This window comes from Chelonoidis abingdonii, chromosome 7 (genome assembly GCF_003597395.2).
Source record: "Chelonoidis abingdonii isolate Lonesome George chromosome 7, CheloAbing_2.0, whole genome shotgun sequence".
In the NCBI taxonomy this organism is placed as follows: domain Eukaryota; kingdom Metazoa; phylum Chordata; order Testudines; family Testudinidae; genus Chelonoidis; species Chelonoidis abingdonii.
Genome location: NC_133775.1, coordinates 62,295,630 through 62,311,185, shown reverse-complemented (window position 1 = coordinate 62,311,185; position 15,556 = coordinate 62,295,630). Strand labels below are relative to the sequence as shown.

Genomic DNA, 15,556 nt, shown 5'->3' with positions numbered 1-15,556 from the left:
TCTGTGAGGTACATAGTTAGGTCAATGTAACTTTTTAGTGTAGACCAGGCCATACATAGTTACAGTGCCATAGCTATGCCTTGGTAACCCCATAGCATAAAAGCAAACTGCAGCAATGGAAGGGATTTTTCCATCATTATAGGAACTCAGCCTTCCTGAATGAAGGTAGGTAGGACAACGGAAGCATTCTTCCATTCTCCTAACTGCGTCTACATTGAGGGTTAGGTGATGGGTTTTTTACATCCCTGAGCACTGTAGTTATGTTGGCCTAAGTTGCAAGCATAGACCAGGCCTAATACTGTTGTGCACTGGGCAGAATATTATTGAAACTGATGCATGAAGCAGCAGTCCTTCATTCAGAATAAATGTTAGAAACAATAGGGCATCAAACCAGAATACAAGCGCACACATGTGAGTCTGCTCAGGACTTAGAATGATGTGGGTGGAGGGTTCTTGTTGGGTATTGTTGTGTGGAGTTATGTGTGTGGGAGAGAGAAGGGAACGGTGAGAAACACCAGAGAAGCAGAGAAGAGTTTTCAAGGTGGGTGCTGCCAAAAAGAATCTTGAAGCTGTGAGCAAAGCTGCTGTTTGATTCCTGCTGTGTCTGGGAAACATGACTTTGTACATTCTTTGTAAATAAACAGGATTACATCAAAGAAATACCTGACCCCATCCTAGTGGAAAAAATCTGCAGGGCCCCAAACTTTGGCCAACCGCTCATGTCGAAAGGGATAACAATACTATCAAAACAAAGGCATCAAAGTTTAGGCCAGATTGTGGCCCATCCTACAAAAGGGAGTAAGGTAGCAAAAAGTACCCCCTTGCTTCCCTGCACTAGCTTCCTATTTTCAAGGGGCTGTCCCTCTGCACATTTGGGCAGGAAGAGATGGGGAGTAGGCAACCTTAGCACCACTGCTTAGTGTTGGGGGATGTGTAGGTATAAAGCTGGGGCAGGGTATGTTTCCCCGCCCTCACCTGGAGCTTAGGGGACTAGTAGGCACATTGACCAAGATCCTCAAAGGTAATTAGATGCCTAACTCCATTTGAAATCAATTGGAATCAGACAGTTAAATACTTAGAGGATCTTGAGTCTTGGCCATTTTGATTTCCTCAGTCACAATCTGCTTCCTGATGTGCTCATAGGGCAACACAATGCACTGGCCCATATGTGGGGCCTGTGCAAAGCCACAATTGACCCCTTTTGATTTGCAATATCTGTGCTTTATAACTCCACCTGTTTATTGACAATGTTCAGGTTTTTTCCCTCTTAATATTTGTTCCATTATTCTCATAAGAATAAATGTTAAATTTAAGGGATCCTTTCATTTTTTGAACACTGCTGTTACATGTGCTTTCATCCAGTCTTTCAATACCTCCCCACTTGTCAAGATTTTTCAAAACTGTATAATCAGTTCATTTGCTGATCCCATTAATACTCAACAATACAGATCATCAAGACTGGCTGATATTCTATGATTGAATTTTATAAATATTCCATTACCTGCTCTTTATCGTTAGTCTTCATGGGTTTTCCTTCCCCTCATTACTGCACATGTGGGAAGGTGCACTATGAGCCATCCTATGAAACCTAAGATACTGCTAAAGCAGTGGTTCCCAAACTTTAACAATCCGTGAACCCCTTTAACTAAAATGTCAAGTCTCACAAAACCCCTCCTAAAAATGAATGTTTCCAGGGATTTTCTCCGTTACCTGAGTATAAATTATAAAAGCAGCGATCTTGGAAATATAAAATTTGTTTTTATGATGTGCTTATTACACACTATTTATTATTAATTATTATTGATCATTACAGTATTTTTATTACATTATAAAAACTGCAACATTCTTCCAAGATCTCACTTTCATAGCTTGTATCACTTTGAATAAGCCTGTTATAAGACAAGGCTCCTATGTTTCATCAAGGAATATCAGATGTGAAACAGAATGAAGTATTTGAGAAGCCAACTCAAATTGTTCCTCCTACACAAGCATTCAGGTGTTGAACAGTCCAGCAAATAACGCTTCTTACAACAAAGCTTAAACTTTTTCTTCATAATTTTAACAACAATACTAGCTGCGTATTTAATTTTAAAAACAGCAAAAAATATCCACCTTCTTTTCCATTTCTTATAAGGAGTCTTGAAGTTTAAATCTCCTCAGTCTGATAGATATGCTTGCTTTGATCTGCTTAGCTCCTGGAAGTCCAGGGGCTCCGGGTTGCTGGCCCCCTGTTGTCTGGGGTCCCTAGGGACAGCTCTGTCTGCTATTAGGAACTTTTTCCCCCGAGAACTCCCTGTAACATTTCACGAACCTCAGTTTGGGAACCACTGTGCTAAAGGGAGGATACTGGACTTGTTAACTCACTTAAGGTTGATCCAAAACTCATTGAAGTCAATGGAAAAACTGGTTGACTTCAATGATCTCTGGATCAGACTTGTAGAGAGGTTAGACACATGGGTATAAAACAACAAAATGAGGTTCAGATTGGAGAAATGCAACCTAATACACCTGGGGAAAAATAATCCAAAATAACAATCTTTAATGGGATGGAGAAGCATAAAAATCAATTGTGACAGACATTGCAACTGCATGCAGTATCTTTGGGGACCATATTGTATTACAGCTTACATATTACTGTACACCTACCGCAGATAGGTTACCATGGCTCCTTCAGGAACCAAAAACAATGGGGGGTATTAAGATGAATCACTCAGATTGTAACATCTCCAAAGAGGTAGCACCCCTTGGGGAGGCTTGCATATATGGTTCCAACTGAGTTTCCAGAGACCAACAAGACAAAGAAGGGGCTTTTGTATGAAAAGGCTGCATTTAAACTGACTCAGGGCATTCCTTCTGATCCAGCAAACGGACAGGACCTTCTGTCCAACAGGGGCCCAAAGCTTGTGGAAGGGTGGGAAAGACTTTGGCCGACTAGGATCCCATAAGACTGACAGATGAGCTTTAGTAAGCTTTTAGCCTGTGTATAGGAAATTGTATTGTTTTTTTATATGTAGCACAAACTGGTACCTGAACTTGATTCACTTCCATTTTACCATTCTGGACTGTTTTTGAAAGTTGTAGTGTCTTGCCTATCATCTCCATTACAAAGAGTTTAGTCCTGGATCCTCAAGATATTTAGGCACCTAACTTCCATTGATTTAAATGGGAGTCAGGTACCTAAATACTGTTGAGGATTTGGATCTTAATTCTTGGGGAAATAAAAAATATATATTTTCTATGAGAAAAGGAGCTCTTGTTATACTGGGCAGGTCTACACTTAAAATGCTGCAGGTACTATACCAACAGGAGAGGTTCTCCCATCCATGTAGTTGATCCACCTCCACAATAGGCGGTAGCTATGTCAATGGGAGAAGCCCTCCTATCAACAGAGCGCTGCATACATCAGGGGTTAGGTAGGCATCACTCTGTCGCTCAGGGGTGTGGATTTTTCACACTCCTGAGCAACGTAGTTATACCAGTGTAAGTCTGTAGTGAAGACCTGGCTTTGCTTACATATGCTTTTTTAAGACAAAGGGGGATACGGAAAGATAACTTTAGACTGGGATAGAGTCTTTATTCTGATATGCCATAGGTAATATTTCTGTATTTTGTAACATAAGCTTTGTGCTGGCTTGGCCTAGTTTTTCATAGTATCCTAACAAGACAGGATCCTACCTTTTTATTCATGGTTTTCTCAATTGCTTTTATATGCCAAAAAATCCCTGCTTTTAAGACAGGGATTGGACTGTGGCTACTAATAGGTGACGAAATTCAATGACGGGCATTTGGGAGAGAAACTGAACTCTGACCTCAGAGAAGGTAGAATCTGGTGCAGGTCTGTGTGGGCACAAGGAGAGCAAAATGACCTGAAGATACTATGAATAGTTACAGAGATGGCTACAATGGGAGAAATGGAGCCAAGACTCAGCTCCTCAAATGTATTTAGGTGCCAATGGAAATTAGGCTCTTAAATACCTTTGAGGATCTGGGCCTAAATAATGCCCAGAGCACTGAAGAGCTGTGGCACTGTTGTATTATTTGCTACAAACTTTTGATGGTTCCTTGTGCCTGGCACTGTGCCTCCAATCACAGCTTTAAAGTTGGTAAGGGGTCATGGGAATCCCATTGGAAATCACCGTTGCAAGAATCTCTCATTTGTTTCTCTGCCTATAGCACTTCCTTACTTGGCACTAGCAGAAGTAGAGCACAGCTGGTGCTGAGGTGGGACCCTCTGACATTACAGGAAACACTCTGCAGGGATGTAGGGACAGGAGAGATAGCACTGATGAACAGATGACTCCAGTTCCTCTCAATGCTTCCTTCTCTCACAATTTGTATCCTGAGTGGTCAATGCTGGAATTTGGGCCCTGACTGTGCTTACGTTTATTCATGTGTGTAAAGTTAAGTGCATACATTATGCACGTAAGTGCTTGGATCTGGGCTATGGGGGGATAGGGTGATGAACCTAGAATGGGTGACATTTGAGTGGTTCAGTGGAAGCTGATCTGAATCTCTGGAAATGGCTTGGGGAAATTCATAGCTAAAAGGGCTCCTCTGAACTGATTTCGGGTAAAGAGAATGAATTCATCAAATGCATTCAGTGCAAAATCAGGGTGTCCTCCCTGGGCAGCCTCCCCTGGAAATTAAAGGGGCCCAGCCCTGGGGTGAAGCGAGCAAAATAGGATAATTGGAAGGTTTGGAGCCTCAGAGGCGTAACACAACTCACAGTGCTGTCAACCTGGAGCAGAGGGCCTCGGTGCTAGAGAGAGTTAACTGAGTACAGGTGTTGTAGGAGGCGTTTCCGGACATGTTCCGCTTTGTCCTCCGTCCTTAGCAGCAGCTGGAGGAGGCAGTGGGCGGAAGGATGCTGGGTCTCTGCGGCTCCAGAGCCCCAGCCAGTTTGCAAACTCAGGCATCAGGCCGAGTGGTGGGAGCATGTGCAGCTGTAGCAGGCACCTGGCAGGGAGCCGCACGCTGGGGATGTGAACCAGGCGGGGAAGAAGGCCTTTCCTTGACTCATCAGACAAATCCAGCCCCCCCAAGGCGCCTGGTGAGCCGGAGACTGAGCGGCGGCGGCGACAGCAGCAGCATGGCAGGGGACAGTGAGCAGAGCCTGCAGGAGCACGAGCAGCCCGGCGGTGGGGAGCCCTTCCTGATCGGGGTCAGCGGCGGCACAGCCAGCGGCAAGGTGAGTGGGGGAGCGCGGAGCCGGGGGTAGCTGGTCCCCGTGTCGGTGCACGGGGAGCGCAGCGCAGCGGACACATGGTCGCGGCTTGTGCTAGCAGCGGTGGCGACGGCTGCCGCTGCTGGGGCGGGCGGGTGGCTGGGTGCCAGCCGAGACCCTGCTGAAGAGCCCCCGGCCCCCTCCGGGCTGTAGGAACACGTGTACGCGGGGAAGGGGGGGCATTTTGTTGCCGCGATGGGGTACGTCTCCTAGGGAGGCATTGGGTTGGAGGGAGGCCGCCCGTGTTCCCCTCCTGCACTGGGATCGCTCCTGCTGGCTGCGGGAAGGCAGGGCGGCTGCTGACTGGCAGCGTGGCTTCGTAGCACATTGTCTAGCCGCGGCCAACCCTCCCGCCCTGGGGAGCGAGCCCGGCTCTGCTGTGGGGGTGCCTCCGCTTTCCGCAAAGCGGCTGTTTCCTGCCTTGTGTTCTCTGTCTGCCCGACACAAAGGCCTGATCCCCGGGCAGGTGGCACTCGGCGGGCTCCCTCCTGACTGACACCCCTGCTGGCCCCAGGGGGAGCAGGTGTCCGTGTGGCAGTTGTACCGGGGTGAGGGAATCGACACAGATGGGTCCTGCTGGCTTTTGTGCTCCTGTAAACACCTCTCTCAACGGTTACCGTGTTTCTAACCCCTTGCTCCTTCCCCCCCCTTTCTGCACTGGTGGTGACGCTGCTCCCTGCCGTGGTGACTCAGTGCTGCACGGATGGTTGGGCTGAATGGGGGTCAGATAACTGTCTTGTTCCCCAGTCCTTCCTGGGGCTGCCCAGCTTCCAGGGCCGGTGCAAGGATGTTTCGCACCCTAGACGAAACTTCCACCTTGTCCACTCTGTGCCCCGAGACCCCCTGCGGCAGCTCTCCCCCTCTGCCCTGGGGCATTCTTCCCCCCTCCCCCCAGCTCATCCCTGTTCCGTCTCCACCCAGAGCAGGCCCTCAGTGGCCATGGCCTGCTCAGGAGGAGGCAGAGCAGAGGTGAGCTGGGGCGGAGAGTTCCCCTGCGTGCCTGCCGCCCCCCCCGCCCCACTTGCTGCAGGCGGCCCTCAGACAACTCTCTTATCAGAGGGTAGAGCTGCAAAATAGTAGCAGTTGAATATAACTTTAGTATTTTTTCCATGACTAAACTTGGCCACTTTTAATAAAGTGAGATGAGCTGCTATTCCGAACTGTTTTCTTTATTCATTATTAATGAATTTCCCCAGACCCCAGTTGTCTATGCCCATGTGTACAAGCACTCCTAGAAAAGCTGGTCCTAGGATTTTATACCTGTCGCTTAGAGAAAGGGGCTTAGTCTCACTTTCTTCTCCACATTAATATTAAACTTGTTAGTGTAATCAATAACATAACAGCTTTAAAGCAACACCAGTTTCATTCTGTCAGACACCCTTCCCCCCCCCCCCCCCCCCGACTTGACTTGTGCTCTGGCCCTGTTTAGCTCCGTTCAGGACTGGAGCTGTAATTATTGCACACTAGTTCTTTATGTGTGTGGCTCTGTCTGTGTACTACACCATCCCCAGAGTCCTCTGGTAACTTTAGTGGTTTTACAATTGTGCTTTCCTTTAATGTATTTAATGTGTATGAAAGACTCAGCCATAGGGGAAACAGTGAAACTGGCTATACACAGACAATAACATGGATGGAGGAGGGAAAGGACAAATATTTTCCCCTCTCTAATCTATTACTATTCCAGTAATCTGAAGTGTTGCTTAGAATGATGGTGAGTAGCAGATTTTTTTTTTGTTTTTTTTTTTTCCCAGAAAGATGTGTGTCTGATGGGAGGGCATGGGGGTGTTTGGTTGACCCAGATTGGTAGCAGGTGTTGGAATCCTATTGGGAGATGCTGACTCATAATGGCAGATGTGACTCTCTAACTCCACCCTGGTGTAAGGGAGTGTAGGAGAGTTCCTCTGGACACAGAACTGGGGCTAGGGGAAAACTCTAGGAACTGCCAAGCTTTAGGGAGATATCTTGGGCTGAGGTTTATGGCGAGTTAGTTGTTTGAATTACCAGTAGAGGCAAACTCCAGCAAAGTGCTGCTCTAGGTGCATTTTGTCTTTCTGTTCAGGGGGGGGATGGAATTTCTTCCAGCGTGTGGTGTCTGTTTAAAAAGTGTTCCAGGTGAACATGCTCATGTTCATAGGTGAGAATGCACCTGAGATCTTCCTCGTTACAGGGGACTAAATGCCTGGTTGCAGCTGGAGGAGCATAGGGCTATATGCACTTAGTTTTTTTCCTAAAGATTAATTAAAAAATACCAGGCCTTCACTGCAGCAATGAGGGTGGCCTTTATCTGTTCTTTTGCTTGTTGAAAACACACATGTGCCTGCTCCCACATGAGAAAATCCATAGAAGGTGCAGGGTGTGTATGGAAATCTCTATCTGGGAACCAATGCTGAATTGTTCTTGCACTAAGTTTTCTGGTGACTCAAGTATTCTGGGCTCATGTGAGGCCTTTAGTGCGTGGGCCTAGCTCTGTATAGCTGTCTCAGTAGCACTGTGTCTGTCGCTGCTGAAGTGCTATGTCTCGGAGCAGTCTACTGAACCCACAAGGTAAGGCCGGGGATTACAGTCCAATAGGGCACAGTTGTTTCACTTTGAAGCGGAGAACCTGCTCAGCAGGAGTAGTAAGCTCTTCTGTAAAACAGGGAAGAGGTTCTTTACTGGCAAGGTGGTGTACTGATGGCTTTTCCTTTCTCAGCGTTGATTTCCCCTCTGCAATGATTGCTTGCTGCCAAAACACGCACACGCTGCAATGCTGCCCTTTAAAAGGAACTCAACAGATAGATGCAGACTTCATAGCTAGCTCTCTTGTAGTCCATTCTTAACTTGCTATGCTCAAGTAGAGGCAGCAGGGAGAGTTTATTGGTGCTTGTGCTTCTAATATCCCAAACTGGTGTATTATAGTTAATGTGGCTCATGATGCAGCAAAGTGAGAACGTACTTGGTGGCAGAGGTAAGGCAAGGTGTGTATGCAGCTGTAACAACAGGGATCTGCCCAGCTGGTTCCTGGCAAGGCCTCCAATTTTGGTGATATTCTTGATTGCTATAATAGAAGGCAAATGGGTCTTCGGAAGAACAAAGAATGCTGTACATCTATGGTGATATGCACCACACTGAGCCCAGGCAAGGGGTTCCCTGCAGCAGGGCAAGTAAGCTTTCTTGAATGTCCTGTGGCTAGAAGTATGGCTGACTATCAGTTCTTAAGGTCCACATGTGCTGGCCCTGGTTAGAAGCAGAGAGGATCGGGGGTGGGGTGGGAAGAGAGACATTTTCCTATTCCAAAGCTGCAAATCCATCTAACTCTCAGCAAAACTGTGGCCCGTTGTAACATACTTGGTTGGCAACACACCAGAGTGAAGATAACAGCGGATGCTTTCCTCGCAATGGCACGCATGCAAAAAAGCCCCTCCTGCTGTTATTGAGTCAGAGATGGGTAAAACTCTTGCTAGCGGCCACACTGACACTTTTTTTTTTCCCCTAAACTACTTAATTTAACTTTAGGAGAAACAAATACATATGCATGTATATACATCCAGATAATTGTAATTTATGTAGGGTTTTTTTGCAGACTCGATAATAAAAATAATGCTGTGAAAAGTGATATTTGTATGTTTGTTAATATCACTTTTTATAGTAAGTCCTGGCAAGCTAGGACCTGGATGGAGGGGTTGGAGGTGAGGCGGCGGAGGCCAGGGAGGATTTGGATGGAGGGGTGAGGCAGCAGAGGCTGGGGGGATGGATGTGGGGTCCCTGCCACTGCATGGTCAGAGGTGTGGGTTGGTGCCTGAGGCTGGGGATTGGCACCCTGGGCCAGCTCCTACTGGAACCCAAGGTTCATGCCTGCAGTTGCATGGTTAGGGCCAGGGATTGGCATCCAATGCCATGCAGCTGTGTGACTGGGGCTGAAGGTCAACACCCAGGGTTGGTGCCTGGGGTCTGTGCTGCTACACAGCCAGAGCTAGGAGTCTGTCCTAGGCCAGCACCCGTCCAAGCCTGCTGCTGTGTGACCAGGACTGGGGGTCGGTGTCCAAGGCCAGCACTTGCCAGAGCCTGGGGTTGGTGCCTGCTGCTGCGTGACCTGGACTGGGAATCTGTACTCAGGGCTGGTGTCTGGAGGTGGGTGCCCAGGGCCAGCACCTGCTGGAACCCAGGGTCGAAAGCCAGGGCTGGGGGTCAGAGTGCGGGGCCTGGGATTGGCTGATGCTGAGTTTGGGCCTGGCGCTTGGGGTCTGTGCCTGCTGCCCCAGGGCTAGGGTTCAGCATCCAGAGACGGCACCCGCCAGAGCCCAAGTCCTGTGCTGGGGATCTGCACCCAGGGCCGGCAGTGGCTGGAGCTTAAGGTCAGGGCCTGGAGCCAGCACCCCTAGTCAGTGACTAGGGCTGCAGGTCAGAGTACACGGATGGGGGTCACCGGCCACTGGTGGGATTAGGGGTCAGAGCCAGGGATTGGAACCTGCTGCTGTGCAGCCAGGGCTTGGAGTCTGCAGCCCCAGGGTTGGAGCCCTAGTCTGCCACCCAACAACCCCAAGTCTCTGCCACCCAGGACTGAAGTCTGAGCCCAATTAAGCCCTCCCCCAGGCAGAGAACTTGCCTTGCTCCTTCAGCATTATGCCACACCTGCAGAGGTGAAAGTAAGCAGGTCCAGTAAGAAAGTGGCCACCAGTACACAACTGACCATATCAGCAGGGCTGCTGAAGCGAGGGAGGCAAAAGGGACAGTTGCCCTGGGGCCTAGTGATTTAAAAGGGCCCGGGACTCCCAGCCACCGCTATCACTACTGTGCCAGTGGCCAGAGCCCTGGGCCCTTTAAATCACTGCTGGAGCCCTGGGCAGTGCTGAAGGGCTGGCTGGGGGAGTCTGGCCCTGGCCCTGACCCCAGCCCCAGCCCCGTCTCTTCTGCCTGAGGCACTGCCCCTTCCAGGGACCAGAGCTCCCTCCCCACACACACATACCCTTGCCCAGGACCCAGCTGCCTTTTGTATCAGTAAGTCCGTTAACTTACTTTTACCCCTGCCCATCTGTCTCTGGAGATGTGCAAAGTGACACATCCGGGGGGAGGGGTGGGGGCTATGCTTTGCTGCCCCTGCCCCCAGTCACTGCCCAGGAAGCTGTCATGGCTGCAGGGAAATGCCCTGGTGGCTGCATTTGAGAAATGGTGCTCTAAACTCAGTAGCCGTGTTAGACTGTGGAAGGGGAGTATAGCAAGAGCTTGTCGCTCACCACACCTGGGTTCTAGGCCGCATATGCTGCTCTTGGTGAGCTGGCATTCCTTTGCAAAGGGACCAGGCTTTCTCTAGAGGGTTGGGGAAGAGGGCTTTTGTTAGCATTTAGTAAATGGATCCAGCTAATTATGCAAAATAAGAAAAAATCAAAAAGGATAAACAAACTTGAACTAACTTAGAAGCCTCCTGGATTGTGTGCCTCTGAAGCCCATATGCTGGGCTGGCCTTAGGGAAAATGGTACCCTGGTCAAACTTGTGTTTTGGCCCCCCTGGCCCTCAGGCTCCCTACCCATGCCTCCTGGCCCTGAGCTCTGTTCCGCAGCCTCACACCCCAGGCCCATCCCGTTCCTTGCCTCTTGGCGACAGTGATCTGGGCGGTCGGCCCTGCCCATGTGTTGCAGAAGCCTTGTTGCTGGCATAAGTGGTAATAGGCAGATGAGGAGGACTCAGACTGATGCCCATGATTAGAACTGTCAAGGGATCAGTAGTAATATGGTGGCCTAGGAGGCCACAATGCAGCTTCTTTATTAACCATCTGTTGTCCAGTGAAATGCATTACTAGTAAGAGCTGGCTGTGATAGAAAGCCTTCACATTGTCAGAATCCAGCCTATGCTGGGCCTAATCAAAGCACATTATCGTCTGATGGCTGTCTAGTGGTTTTTAGGAAGTGGTGAAACTGGCTCCCTTGTAGGCAGTTCCACCAGAGAAGTGCAGGATTGAATGGAGACTTTTTCCCTGCCTTAGTGCCCCCACGAGGTGATTTCCCAACACTAGTCTTAGTATTACTTAACAGGCCTGTTAAACACTCTGCAACAACTCCACTTCCTCTCAGAACCAAAGATCCCAATGAGAACTCCTGCTCTCCTTTCTCTCTCCTCAAATAAAGGACTAGCCACAGTGTGTGTTGGGAAGAGGGGCGGGGGTTGGACAAGGTAACTGACTGAGTGTGCCCTCCCCTCCCCTCACCCCCCCGCCCCCCCCAGCAAACAGTAAATGTGATAGATCATGATTTGAGTAAGGCTTTTGACATAGTCCCACGTGACATGCTCATAAGCGAATTAGGGAAATGTGGTCTAAATGAAATTACTATAAGCTCCATACGAAACTGGGTGGAAGATGTACTCAAAGAGTAGTTATCAATGGTTTGCTGCCCAGCTGGGAAGGTGTATCTCGTGGGGTCACACGTGGGTCAGTCCTAGGTCTGGTAATGGTCAATACTTTCACTGATGACTTGGATAATGGAGTGGAGAGTATGCTTATAAAATCTGCAGATGACATCAAGCCTGGAGGTGTTGCAAGCATTTTGGAGGACAGAATTAGAAATCAAAATGATCTTGACAAATTGGAGAACGGGTCTGAAATCAACAAGATGAAATTCAATAAAGACAAGTACAAAATACTGTACTTAGGAAGGAAAAAATCAAATCCCCAACTACAAAATGGGGAATAACTGGCTAGGTGGTAGTATTGCAGGAAAGTATCGGAGAGCTATAGTGGATCACAAATTGTATATGAGCCAACAATGTGATAGTGGTGAAAAGGCTAATATTATTCTGGGTGTTGACAGGAGCATCATATGTAAGACACAGGACATAATTGTATCACCCTATTCTGCACTGGTGAGGCCTCAGTTGGAGTACTGTGTCTGGTTCTGGGTGCCACACTCTAGGAAAGATATAGACAAATTGGAGAGAGTCCAGAAGAGAGCAACAAAAATCTCATAAGGCTTAGAAAACCTGACTTATGAGAAAAGCATAAAACAAGGCAAGGGAATATTTAATCCTTGAGAGAAGACTCATGGGAGGGTGGAACCTGATCACTGTGCTCTTTATAACCGCCCTTCACATATTTGAAGACTGTGATCAATTGTTTCCCATGTCTACTGAAAGTAGGACAAGAAGTCATGGGCTTAATCTGCAGCAAGGGAGATTTCGGTTAGATATTAGGAAAAAACTTTCTAGCTATAGGGGTAGTTAAGCTCTGGAACAGGCTCCCAAGGGAGGCTGTGCAATCCCCAGCACGGGAGGTTTCTAAGAACAGGTTAGACAAACACCCTGTCAGGGATGCTCTAGGTAGACTTGGTCCTGCTTCAGTGTAGAGGGGTGGACTTGACCTCTCAAGTCCCTTCTGGCTGGCTCACTGTCTTGTGGGGTATGATCACAGAAGTGTTGAGTTGGAAGATTTTTTTACCCAGGGTTACTGGGTGGGGGTGTGTGTTTGGAATGCACCATAGATTTAACTGGCTCATCCCTCTCCCCTCCAGCTGCAGAACTGGAGCCCAGCAGCCTGTGCTGAGGTCTGTACATAGATGCCACTGTTTAGAAAAGACTTTGCCAAGGAACAGCTGTCAAAATAAACTCTGGTTCTGGGGGCAGCTTGGTCCTAGGGCACTCAAGGGTTGTATGCACCTTCTGATGAGTTTTTAGGGCTTGGGCAAGATCTTACAAATATTAACTACATGCTGCATCTCCTATGTTTCTATGTGGTAGGTCAGGACTATCCCCATTTTACAGATAGGGAAATTGAGGTGTAACTTGAAACTATTCAAATATGGGTGAGTAAAACTGGGGCCCTCAACTCTGGCTTTGTCTTGCTCAGAGGTCCTGAGTACTCGCAGCTTCCTGGCACATGAATCCAAATGTGGATTTTGAACGTGGCCAGCTAGCTGTGTGCGCTCAGCTCCTCTGGGGGAGTCAGGGGAGATTATAAGTTGCCTTTACTGAGGTGCCCAAGTTTACATGTTTATGTTTGAGCTCTTTGGCTTGTGTGGCATCACCAAGGCCACAGAGGGAGTTGGTGTGAGCACTGGAACTGGCTTCTTCTGGTTCTTGGTCTCTAGCTCGGGCCACTAGACCAGGCTGGTGAGCCGCCCCTCCTTGCGGCAAGAGGGCCTGCTGGCTGCTTAGGAGCTGGCTCAGCCTATGGCAGGTGGCTGGGTAGGGGAACAGCAGCGGGTCTAGCATTGGCAGAATCCTAGCTGGCCCTGCCCAGCAACAAACTGACAGGGATCCTCCCTGCATTCAAGGACCTATGGTTATGGGTTTTGTGGCTCTAACAGCCAGAGCTGGGTAGCTGTGGTGGGACTGTAACTAATTTTGAGACTAGCTGTCAGCCCCACTCACTTGCACAGCGAGGGAAATCTCTTCGAGGGATCTTCCTTCTCTATACAAGGGAGCTCTCATGTTACATTTCTGGGTCCTACGCCTTAGCAAGGGGAGAGGCTTTGTGGTCCCCAAAGGCTGGCTGTGGGGATTCCTCTACATCAGTGGGGACTTTAGCATGGGGGAGTGTGCATTGATCTGTGGATCAAGAGAATTTCAGTGCTGGTTGAGGCTCCCTGGTGATTTTGAAGTTTCAGTTCCTTTTAATGAAAACCATACCTGAAATTTGCACCACCTCCAGGATGTTGCTTTCCCGACCAGTAAAAAGGGTAAGGGTCTGATCCGCAAGGCATTGGGGAAGTCACTAACACCCTCTCTGCATATGTAAACTTGGTGCTGGTTTGGAAAAATGCCAATTCATGGAGATCAAATGGCTTCATGGGGAATATGTCGATTTTTGATGACGTTCCAATGGTCCCCTGCCTGGTTCCCCCGCAGCCTGAGCTTCTAGGCTCCCAGCTTCTTCGCAAGCCCCTCGTAGCCTGGAATGAGCTGGGGCTTCCTGGGGAAGCTCTCTTTCCGGGCTGCCTTTCTGGAGCTGTTCTCTGAAATTCTGAGCTTTTTTTTTTTTTTTTTTTTTTTTTAATTCCACTACAGAATCCTTTTTTTCCCCAAAAAAAATCTCAAGCTTTCGTGGAATAGAAAATCCTGCTCAGCTCTCATGTGAGAGCAAGGCATCAGAGAACCAGGCCCAGAGAGTTCTCATGGATGTCCAGTGGAAGGTCTGGCTGCACACTTCTACTGGTGAATGAAAATTGCTCTCGTGATCTCAGGGAAGTTTAGCTTCCTTGCTGTCTCAAGGTATCTGCTACTCCTGGAGTGAAAGGGAGCTGTAGTGGGATTGCACCAGAAGGGTTCTGGATGGAGGGATGGGGCTTCACAGTGTTCTGTAGTCTGCCTCTCTGAGGAAGGAAGAAAAGCAGACTGAATGGGGATTTTCCAGCCCCAGTGCCCCACAAGCCTTCAATGTGCTACGGAGCCTGGCCCTGACACAGGAGGGGCTGACAGTGCGCCCACCAGACAGAGAATCCAGAAATGGGAAGGGGTTAGCTAATGGCTGAGCCCATAGGTACTAGTCTTCATTCATCTCTTGTTCCTTGGAAGGCATTCAGTGTGGACCTTGCCTTGATTCCTGTTACCTTTTAAGGTTCAACGTTAGGCATGGGCCGGTGACATGAATGGTCATTTCAGAATCCATCGCATCTAGCCCTGTAACCAGAGTAGCCAAATGTACAAAGCATTGTGGTCCAGGGCATTCAGATTCCAGCTGCAGGGTTAGGGTCAGTTCCTGCTCTATGCTGGGTTTGATTGTGCTTCAGAGTGGAGAAGAGATGCTGAGAGTTAGAATAGGGATGGTTCTTTCCTGTCCTCTCTTTGCATTACAGAGGGATCTAAATGAGGAGAGTCCCTGTGGAAATGCAGAGCTCTTCTCAGGAGTAAAGATGATGTGCAGAAGGTGTTGGAGCAAAATGCCTGTCTGTCACGTATGCAGATTTGCTTCCTTTTCCACTAGGATCAGTGCATCTGTCTCTGCAGCAGGATTCCCCTCTCTGTCTGTACCTGGAGTCAGTGAACAGTTCAAATAGCTCTTCCATAACATTGACTGAGCTGGGATTATCTGAGCATGAAGAAAAGGGTCTTTGAGCTTGGTACTCCAGAGGTTAATGTATCTCCCAACTCTGGCTTTGCAGGTGTCATGCAAACATAAAAAGACATGTATATGGCTAATGAGAACATCCGGCTACACTGGAGAAGATAAAGCAACCTCTACTTGCCAGGGTTTAGGAAGAAACTTCTCCTTGTGCATCTTAGGCTACGTCTACACTAGCCGCCGTATCGGCGGGTTACGATCGATTGCTCGGGGATTGATATATCGCATGTCGTCTAGATGCGAGATATCGATCCCCGAGCGCGCTTATATCGATTCCGGAACTCCACCAACCCCAACGGAGTGC

At 48.6% G+C, this 15,556-nt stretch overlaps 1 protein-coding gene across 4 annotated transcripts in view; it reads left to right on the top strand.

The window, feature by feature from the left end:
• The window catches only part of UCK2 (uridine-cytidine kinase 2), a 44,659-nt gene that overhangs the window by 3,044 nt on the left and 26,059 nt on the right, over positions 1-15,556 (top strand). For 2 of the 4 annotated variants that reach the window (XM_032806181.1, XM_032806180.2), the window contains exons 2-3: positions 4,174-4,334; positions 5,034-5,188. In XM_032806181.1, coding sequence (XP_032662072.1) covers positions 4,313-4,334; positions 5,034-5,188 — 177 coding nt within the window. In that variant the 5' untranslated portion in view covers positions 4,174-4,312. Of the gene's footprint in view, positions 1-4,173; positions 4,335-4,834; positions 5,189-15,556 lie in introns of all 4 variants that reach the window. The other 2 variants (XM_032806182.2, XM_032806179.2) reach the window with 2 other exon arrangements.